General features: G+C 39.0%; 1 protein-coding gene across 2 annotated transcripts in view; it reads left to right on the top strand.

Moving 5' to 3' along the window:
* Positions 1–148: 148 nt before the first annotated feature.
* Ccdc191 (coiled-coil domain containing 191) overlaps positions 149–10,881 on the top strand; it is a 72,182-nt gene continuing 61,449 nt past the window's right edge. For both annotated transcript variants that reach the window (XM_048346646.1, XM_048346645.1), the window contains exons 1-3: positions 149–293; positions 2,577–2,615; positions 7,605–7,743. In XM_048346646.1, the coding sequence (XP_048202603.1) occupies positions 207–293; positions 2,577–2,615; positions 7,605–7,743 (265 nt within the window). In that variant the 5' untranslated portion in view covers positions 149–206. The remainder of the gene's footprint in view (positions 294–2,576; positions 2,616–7,604; positions 7,744–10,881) is intronic.

Below are 10,881 nucleotides of genomic sequence, written 5' to 3'. Positions count from 1 at the left end.
CAAGGACTGCCGCTGTTGCCGTGGTAACTGAGAGAACGCGAGCTGCCTGCGCAAAGCCTCCTGGGAGATGTGGTTTGGCGTCGCCAGACACCTGCTCTTCCTTGTAGGTTGAGGAACTACAACTCCCAGTGTGACTCCAAAGCAGCCCCTGCCGAGGAGCCGCGGTTGTTCCAGGTTCCACCAAGGTCGTGGGTTGAACCTAGCAAATGCTGTTGGCGCCCCAGGAAAGGCCCACGTCAAAGAAGATGGAGCTGAATCGCTGGAAACGGCTCACAAAGCAGCTCAATCCCAAGGTGATCCTAGATGGGAGCTTGGAGGGGCCGAGACCGGCACCCGACGCTTCCCACCCCGAAGCCAGCCGCTGCCCTTCCTGTGCTTCCTTCCTCTTCCCTCAGGGGCATCCTTACCTGGCCTTGACTGCCCCGAGTCTTCTTGACTTGGAAAGTGATGTTAGGACTTATATTAGAGCCTGAGTACCCCGCGGCTTTGGTGGGCAGCGTCATGGAAGAATCGTTTATCCTTGCAAACCCAAGAGGTGTTTAGTGCCCATCGACACCAATTTTAGGGAACGACTCCCATGTCTATTTGCCTGCCTGTCTACCTAATCTATCCATTCTCTGTCTCTGTCTCTCTCTTGTGAATCTGAACCAACTAATATTTAGATTGAGATAAGTACATTGAATGTACTGCCTGTATCCCTACACCTTCTTCAGCTTTACATATTTAGTATGAACTCATGAATCCTTGTGGTTATTGACTAAATCACTAGTTGATTCCGATGGGAATTTCTAAATTCTACCAACATTCAAAAATAGATCCCTTGGGACCGGGAATATGGCCTAATAGTAGAGTGCTTGCATCGCATACAGGAGCCATGGGTTCGATTCCTCAGCACCATATATATAGAGAAAAAGCCAGAAGTGGTGCTGTGGCTCAAGTGGTAGAGTACTAGCCTTGAGCAAAAAAGGAAGCCAGGGACAGTGCTCAGGCCCTGACTGAAGCCCCAGGACTGGCAATAATGGTAATAATAATAATAATAATAATAATAACAAATTAAAAGATCCCTTTTCTATCTATTACCTCTTTGGTTGCACTAACTCCTGAAGACAAAAAAAAAGGCACTGATAACCCCATTTTAATTGAAGCATACGTAAGTGACATGCAGAATCACAGTAACACAGTGTGAGTACCTTTTTACAGTAACAAAGATAAATGAGAGCACTAAAATGGGAGACGTTTCTTTGCTTTTCTTCCCCTCTGCTTTCAGTTCAGTGCATTTCCACCAGCTGTTACCACCTTTCAGTTACACTTTCCTAAAACAGCAATAAAAATCTTGTAGGTATGTGGCCTTTTGTAAGGCCCTCAGGCAATTATGCTTGTGGCTTGTCCTAAATATAGCAACTAAATGCACTGAACATATTCCACTTGGTGAATACCTTGCCCCAGATAATAGAGGGTACAGACTAGAACATTGTGGACACTTGGAAACTGAGGCAGCTTCTAGCAAAGTATCTGTTACATAATAGATGGGATCCAAATAGCTTTGAATATAGACTTGATGATATAAGATTTTTTAATGTGGGGTAATTTCTTAGGACTCTAAAAAGACTTTCTTTTTGTAACTAATGCAAATTGTTATTCTATAGAAGATTTTTAAAAAAGCAAAACCAAACAGCTCCTTAAAGTTCAGTAGTGTTTTAATAATATCACCTCAGTCTTTGTTGCAGTGTCAAAATTATTTATTGGTACACCCGCTTTAATCAGAAAGGTACTTTGAAGGTGAAGTGTTGGAAAAGTGAAAGAGTATTATTTCTTTCCCACCTCCATGCATCAGTATGCAAGTTTAGATCTCCCTAATTTACAGAAAAACCCCAAAAACCACCTGAGTATTTAGCAAAGTAAATACTTCCATTTGCTTAAGAGAATTTCTGCAAGCTTTGGAGAGTAGGGGAAAAAAGTTGTCCTAATTGTCTGATTTTTAAATTTTGATTAATAGCTGACTGGTCAGGTAGAAATTAGTCTTCTACCTCATTTTCTTTTTGGTATCATCCCAATGCTTGGTTCCAGTATCACCAAACTATATCTACGATATAGCTAACACAGGAAAGCCTCTGGCTATAGTATATGCCGAAAAAGAGGAGCACACCTTTTTCTATGCAGAAAATTACTTGGGTAGCATGGCTCATTTGTTTTTTGTTTTGTGTTTTTTTTTAGTTTTATGTCTAGCACTTTTAAATCTTGACTTGAAACCCTGGCAAACATTAAACAAAATACTGATGAGTAGGCCCTATTCCAGACCAATTCAATTACAGTCTCAGATAAGCTTAGATATAAAATAGAAACAATGTCCAAGAGAAAGCTTCATCTGTTTCCTAATGTACTATGATTTCTTTTTTTTTATGTACTATGATTTCTATGTTATTTTATTGCAAATCAATGCTGAACTTTCCTATGAAATTGTCTTTGGAAAGAATAAAAAATACCCCCTCCCCTTGTGCATTAGTCAAGGATAGATGAAATGGTGAAGTTTATGAAGATAATGCTATGTATTAATATTGTGTATATCTTTTCTACAGCCTGCTTTTGACCCTGACAGTGTGGAACACTGGATGAAGGTAAGGATATTTCAAAGTTAAGATAGAAAGAAAAATCGGAGTCAGACTGAGTGGATGCAAAAGGAATGCTAACAGCTCTCCAATACACTACTGGTTTTTATTGCCATGGGATTATGTATGTTGCCTCAATTGTACACTTTTTACATTTTTAATATTTTTAATATTGTTTTCACTACTTTGTTTCTTCCTCTCCAAGCATTTAATATGAATGAAGAGAAAACAGGTGTGCAGATCCATCCTTTTAAATGCTATGCATCTTACATGAGGAGAATTAAACTATCAGGAAAGTAGTCAGTGGGTGAGGGAGTAGTGGTACTTTTCAGATGCTAGAGAGACTGTACTGTGCTTACACTGATACAAGAACCAGAGGAAAAGCTATATGTGCATCACAAGAATTTTCTGGTGTCTACAGAAATCCAAAACTGGAGTGAGCATTCTCATAAAGAAATTTTTTTCTGCCACTGGCGGTATTCAAATGAACTATTAAAAACCTCCTAGTGTTAAGCTAATAAGCAGTGTTTTCATGCATTCAAGAGGTGTTTGGGCTAGGTAACCTCTGAGATCTCTTCCTTTCCTGACACATATTTAAACCACTTCTGGAACATGCCTCTTGGGTATCAATTTAACAATTAGTCATTTTAGTTGTAGTCAATTTGTTTCTTGCTTAGTTCCAAGTCATGCAACATTTTCCTAAGAAAATATCCTTCTACCAAAAGAAGGATATATTATTATTACTTACCTGATTTGGCAAGCATCATGATTACTATAGAAGCTATGTCTGATGTAGTAATTCTTAGTCAATTATTCATTTGCCTTTGGGGTGTGTGTGTGTGTGTGTGTGTGTGTGTGTGTGTGTGTGTGTGTGTGTGTTTGGGAGGGGATTGTGGCGAATTGGAGATAAACATCTCATAAACTTTCTTGCCCAGGCTAGCTTTGAACCTTGACTGTTGGATCTCAGCCTCCTAAGTAGCTAGGATTACAGATATGAGTCACCAGTGCCCAACTTCCATTTGTCTGGTATTTATTAAGTGCCTACTAAGTACTAGCCCACTATTTAGAACACTAGAGATTAAAGCAGGACATGGGGAAAGTACAGTCCTCTCCCTTCAAGAGTTTATATTTCAGTGGGGCATAAATAATTTATTTAAAGCTGATAGGATTAAAGATGCAATGGAAGCGTGTGGTAAGAAGCATTAATGTAGACATGGGAAGGCCTCTAGGATATTGCAGAAGGCCTGGCTCAGAAGATACCCAAAATAGATCCAGATCACAAATTCTGGTCTTGGGAAGAACACTTGATATCTAGTAATTCCAGCTTGTTCAGTACTGTCAAAAGTATCATACTGGACCCCTTGTGGGACTATAGTAACTAGCTATGGGCTAAATTACAATAGAATGGAAGATTTAACTGAAACAGGAAAATAAAATTCTGCTCTGTCTTGTCTATACTATTTTCTTCCAGCTACTTGACTCAGACATTTATCATTCCTTTTTTTTATTCCTCTAAAGCTCCTTCAGTGACTATCTTCATTATGCCCCTCAAATGCCCATCTTGAAAAAAGTCAATTAAGTTCTGATTTGACCCTACTGTTCTTTCTAATTGGTGAATGATTTTATTTTCTTATCTAATGTTTTCAGTTATACAATCTGGACTGTATTATTCTCCGTACAATTATTTTTCTTCAGTTTTTATTTCTCCACTTATCTAACACCCAGTACTGCCGAAAAAAAAAAAAAAGAATCTATTTTCTTTCAATTTCCATTCCATAGAAACTGTTGTTGTAAATGACTTCCTGACTGAGTCCAGTGGTCTCTTGATAGTCTATAAACTTTCTCTTCCATTATCTTTTACAGCTATGTTTTCTTCTGTTTCTCTTACTATCTCTCTGTTCTATTCTCCATCTTCTTTTAGGATTTTGCTTCCTAATGTATACCAACTCTGGGTAACAATCTCTAAACAATCATAACCTTGGACCAGAACTCTTCAAGTCCACTCAACTCCTTTGAGAAAGGGCTAGGGGGGTGGTGCATGGAAAAGAAGACTGAGAAAGGGCTATCTTCAATAAAGAATTGAGGACCTAGTTGAAGTAGGTAATCATCATTTTTCATGGTACCAAAAATTGCTCACTTAGATTAATTCAGGCTTGAGGTTTTTATGGAAAAGGAACAATAATTTGAGACTGATGTAACATAGTACTGGACATCCACACTGAGTAGGAATGGAGGGGAGTCCTCTACAGAGCTCATAGATTCGGAGGAGAAAATAGCACACAGTGACTCGAAGACTTTGTGAAGTCCAACATCAGTAACGTGGAGTATAGGGATTGAAACCAGGAGGTGAATACAAGGTTGATGTTGGAATGGAAACAATAGAGTTTGAATAGAGGAATGAAAAAAGTCTGCTGTGTCATCCAGGTGATTGTCAGTGGACTGCTAAAGTGAAATTGAAGGAAAGACTGTTGGATTACAGAGGACCAAGGAAACTGAGGCTGAGACATTACAGAATCATCTTCAGGGATGTTGAAATCCCCTAGAATCAGGCACATGCTTAGCTAGTGCAGATCACAGCAGTTCATGGTTTACAATTCATTTCATCTTGATTTGAGAGACCAACTCATCTTGTTCCTGTATATTCTACTTCTTGATTGAGCTTTCTAAACATCTCATCAACTGTGTACTCTATTCTTGAGCTTTTGGTGATTCTGTGTGTCATTAGATGAAACTAAATTCCATATGAGCATTTAAGGCCCTCCATCAGCCAAAGTATAATATCAGTTTATATGAAATAGTATTGATGCCCTGCATGACACCTCCCCACACCCCCACAGGCTATTCTCCTCCTTCTCTATCAAATAGGTGCTCCTTTCTTTGTATGCATGCTGATTTCTCAGTCTAGAGAACCTGTCTTTTCTAGCAGGAAATCCACATCCTTCCCTCAGAACTCCATCTCAACTCAGCTTGAGATGCTCCTCCATGAGTGATCCTCCATACCTACCTTAACCATTTAATCCCATCCTATTTCCCTTGGAGTTCTTTAGTATCTGTACACACATTTATTCATGAAGCATCAAGTATTCCCTTATTTTGTTTGCATGTTTTGTTTTTTTGCCAGTCCTGGGGCTTGAACTCAAGGCCTGAGCACTGTCCCTGGCTTCTTTTTGCTCAAGGCTAGCACTCTACCACTTGAGCCACAGCGCCACTTCCAGCATTTTTCTATATGTGTGGTGCTGAGGAATCGAACCCAGCCTTCATATATATCAAGCGAGCACTTTACCACCAGGCCATATTCTCAGCCCAAGTATTCCCTTTTATACTCATGCAAATATGTAATGTTCACATGAGAGAATTTGAGGAACTGTCTGTATTGCTTAGTCTTGAGGTCACTTTTGTGGCATCTGTTTCTGCCATCTGTGTTGACATAAGTAGCACATAAAGGGATAGAAATCCCTTTACAAATTAGGTGCTTGTATATAATATCGCTACTGAATAATGAGTGAAGTTGATTCTAAGTCAATCTTGCTTGCCTTAGGACTAATTGTGCTTGAGTTGCTTATAGCTCACATGGCAATGAACAACTAAAAGCAAAACACAGTGTGTGTCTGTCTGTGTCTGTCTGTCTGTTTGTCTGTCTTGGGCTTGAATTTAAGGCCTAGGCGCTATCCCTGAGATATTTTTGCTCAAGGCTAACACTTTACCACTAAGCCACAGCTTTTTTGGTGGTTAATTGGAGGTAAGAATGTCATAGACTTTTCTGCCCAGGCTAGCTTCAAACCATGATCCTCAGATCTCATCTTCTTGAGTAGCTGGGATTACAGGCATGAGTTACCAGTGCCAGGCTAAATCACACTTTTTAAGAAAGAAGCTTTCACATTTCTTTCACAAGGCTGGAACTCTTCAGTCAGGACTTGATGAAAGAATAAAATGTTACTGTAATGTATTTTGAAAGTAGAGTCAGCAGATTTCCTAATGTATGTGGAAGAGGGGAAGAAGAGAAAAAGGGAGGGAGGAAGATGGAAGGAAAGGGAAAAAGAGAGAGAACTGATTTAGGGTTGAAAAAAAGACCACAGTTTTCCTTCTGAAGAATTAAAACAAAAGGGGGCTGGGGATATGGCCTAGTGGCAAGAGAGCTTGCCTTGTATACGTGAGGCCCTGGGTTCGATTCCCCAGCACCACATATACAGAAAATGGCCAGAAGTGGCGCTGTGGCTCAAGTGGCAGAGTGCTAGCCTTGAGCAAAAGGAAGCCAGGGACAGTGCTCAGGCCCTGAGTCCAAGGCCCAGGACTGGCCAAAAAAAAAAAAAGAATTAAAACAAAAGGCACTTCCTAATTTGGAAGACTGGTGCTCTGATCATATGGGAAAACAAGTTTGTGGGGAGGAGGTATTCCAGGTGCTTAGTTGTAATTGTTTCTATTGTATTATGCTAGTAAATCAAAATGCCAAGGTCATTTTCCCCACATACCCAGTTCCCTTCTCCAATCTTGTGGATTTAGTTATATTATTTCTAAATTCTCGGGGTTGAATGAGAACATTCTGGATGACTACTTGAACAGTGACTGCTTATCTCAATGATTATTGAAACTATATTGAAACTACTATATGATGGGGGGGGGTTCCTCTCAGGAGTAGTAATTTGAGAAACTTATTCACTCTGGTTCACACTCCTATGCAAGTCCTAGTGGCAAGAAAGCTAATAACATATCCACATTGAAGCATCTCATTGCTATGCTCTAAATATATGTTATCTAAAACTTAAATGACTTAATTGTAAGCATTGTGAAAACCTAGTGAAATGCCATAATTAATTTAGCACTAAATGTAAAAGTAAAAATAATTTGGTGTTGAGTTCCATCAAAACATGAGAAAAATGAAAAGAAAATGAAAGAAGCTTAGTAGTTGGTTAAAAGTCAGATTGTTGAATAGGAGAAACATCCTGTAATCCTTAACAAGGTTTTTATCATCTTAGTGGATTTTTTTCTGTCCTACTAAAGAGAGTGAAGAAAGCCTCAGAATTCGCAGTTTCAAATGCATTTTATGCCAGAAATTCTGATTTACCAGGAAGGTTTTGGAGCCAAATGGATTTGGGAGCATTTGAGCAAATAAAGGAGCATGACGAAGTCTATGCAGAAGGTAAGGGAATTTTTTTCCTGTGGTATTAACTGTTCTTAAAGCATAGCTCATGCTGCATTTCAAAGTATCGAATAGAAGCTTTTCTTACTTTTCTTGTTTTTAGTTTTTGCTACTTTACACTGCCTGAATCTAAAATCCTACCTACATCTAGAGGCAGTTTGCCTTAGTAAACTGGCAGGAGTTGTAAGGTCTAAATCTTTGGCACATGTGGTGGTATGTTAATTAGATCTGGTATACTGATCATTTGACCTCCCCTTTATAAATAACTTTCGTTTGTTAGCAAGAGACTCTAAAACTAGATTATTTCCACTTCACCCACAATCCCCTAGAAGTTCTTTCTTTTGGAGTTCAGTGTTTTAGTTAATGATGCTCTGAGGAACTACACCATTTAGAGATTCAAAGGATCTAGAAGAACCAGCTCAGAAGACAATGAAGGAGAGAGTACAGAGAGAGGACAAAAGTCACAGCAGAAGATTCAGCAAGCCAGCTCCTGTTTGGATTGCTTACATTTCCGACAATTTTGTTTGTTTCATCATATGTTTAACACATTTTTACTTAATTGTTACTCTAGGTACTATTTTATGGAGTAGAGATACCAGATGTGAATGGCAGTCAAGGCCCTTTCATGAAAATACATTCTAGGTTGAGTATAAAGAACATTAAAAACAAACAGCCAATAGCCATGAATCATTCATGTTTAGATCTGAATAGCAAGAATTCCTCTAAGCAGCAATGGAGGAAGATCTCCCACAGGGAAAGGTGGCATCAGGCTTTATGTATGGAAAAACTTGCTCTCCATGTAGAACTTCCTTTGGGAAGATCCTGGAGGCTGCCAATTCACAACAGACATGAGCTGGAGGGAGTCAACAGAGGATGCATCACATAGGGCATTATAGGAATCAAGAATTTAGATTGTATTCTGAATATGAGAGGGATGGAGCAGAAGTATAAGAGAACATATTTTTTTAAATACAGGAGAATGTTCCATGTGCTTCCGAGAAGAATGTTTATTCTGGTGTTGCTGGATGGAATATTCTGTAGATGCTGTTTAGGTCTAGTTGGCCTATGCAGTTGTTTAGTTTTGCAGAACTATGGCTATTTAATCTATGATAAAGGAGCTAAAACATAGGATGGAAGAAAGACAGCCTCTTCAATAAATGATGCTGGCAAAACTGGATCAAGACCTGTAACAAACTAAAACTAGATCCATATATATCACCCTGCACCAAAATCAATTCCAAATGGATTGAAGACCTCAAAGTAAAATTAGATACCCTTAAAACACTACAAGAAAGAATAGGAGAAACACTTGGGCTCCTTGGCACAGGATGAAACTTCCTTAATAAAGGCCCAGAAATGCACAAATCAAAGAAAGGTTGGACAAATGGGACTGCATCAAACTGCAGAGGTTCTGTATGGCAAAGGACATAGCTCACAAGCTAAACAGAAAGCCACAGATTGGGAGAAAATCTTTACTGGCCATACAGCAGACAAAGGCCTCATATCTAAAATATACATAGAACTCAAAAAGTTAAATTCTTCTAAAACAAATTCTCAAAGAACCAACTGCCCCATCAACAAATGGGCTACAGACCTAAAAAGAGACTTCTCTGAAGAGGAAATGAAAATGGCCAAGAGACACATGAAGAAGTGCTCTACATCTCTGGCCATAAAAGAAATGCAAATCAAAACAACACTGACATTTCACCTCACCCCAGTAAGAATGTCCATTATCAGGAAAACTAATAATAACAAATGCTGGAGGGGATGTGGCCAAAAGGGAACCCTACTACATTGTTGGTGGGAATGTAAATTTGTTCAACCATTCTGGAAAGCAGTATGGAGGTTCCCTACATAGAGCTCCCCTACAACCCATCAGCCCCAAAATATTACAAGCAAGACCACACTAAAGCCACCAGCACAACTATGTTCATCGCAGCACAATTTGTCATTGCTAAAACCCAGATGCCACTCAGTAGATGAGTGGATCAGGAAAATGTGGTACATACATATACACAATGGAATTCTATGCCTCTATCAGAAAGAATAACACTGACCCATTCCTAAGGAAATGGAAGGACTTGGAAAAAAATCATACTAAGTGAAGTGAGACAGACCAAAAAAACACGGACTCTATGGTTACTCTCATAGAGAATAATTAGTACATGTTTAGGTTCGTCATAGCAGACAATCACAATAGCCCAATAGCTATGCCAATATGAACACATAAGATGATGCTAAGTGAAATGAACTCCATGTATGGAAACAAGTGGTATATCATTGTTGTAATTATTTTCAACATGCCATGTGAAACCGTACTTTTTTTTTTCTTTTTCTCTCATATTCCCTTCCCATGGTTTTCCCCCTGCTATCACTGTATCTGATCTTAGTACCCCAGATACTGTATATACATGTATTAGAGCTAGGGAAGGGAAAGGGAATACCAAAATTGAGACACAAAGAATAAAAAGACAAACCATTCCAAAATCAATACTTACAAAACCATTTTATGCAAACAACTGTATAACACATGGGGGGGGGAAGGGGGGAGGTGGGGGAAAGATGAGGGAGGAGGTAACAAGTTGGATAAGAAATGTACTCACTGCCTTACATATGAAACTGTAACCCCTCTGTACTTCACTTTGACAATAAAGAAAAAAAATACAGGAAGATTGGCTTATAGGGAGAAAATAAGGGGAAAAAGTAACCAATCGGGGGTCTGAATGAGCAGTGATGACATTTGGTCTCAGGTAGTGAGATGGTGGTTCTAGCGATAAAAAAAAGGTCATTGATGCCCTGAATGTAAATGTTTCCCTCCCCATCATCCTCCCTGTCAACAGGGTGTACTCTAAGCATTCCTAAAATTTCAGAAGTTTTTTTTTAATGTTTACTTATTCCCATTTCCCAATCTTTCTGGACCACAAACCTCCTTATTCTGAAATACGTATTTCAAGATAGATCCTGAGAAACTAGAGATCCACACAGGATGTACTAGTATATGGACAGTTCATTCACTTTTTCTTCTTTCATCAACTACATTAGTACTCTACCATAACTTGTGAGGGACATTCATTGATGAACTTTGTTTCAGGGAGCCTGTACATCTGTCCCCTGGCCCAACAAAAAAAGTTATTATAG

The sequence above is a fragment of the Perognathus longimembris genome, chromosome 5 (assembly GCF_023159225.1).
Source record: "Perognathus longimembris pacificus isolate PPM17 chromosome 5, ASM2315922v1, whole genome shotgun sequence".
NCBI classification, from domain to species: domain Eukaryota; kingdom Metazoa; phylum Chordata; class Mammalia; order Rodentia; family Heteromyidae; genus Perognathus; species Perognathus longimembris.
Note: the sequence above shows the minus strand (reverse complement) of the source record. Positions and strands in the feature narration are given on the sequence as shown.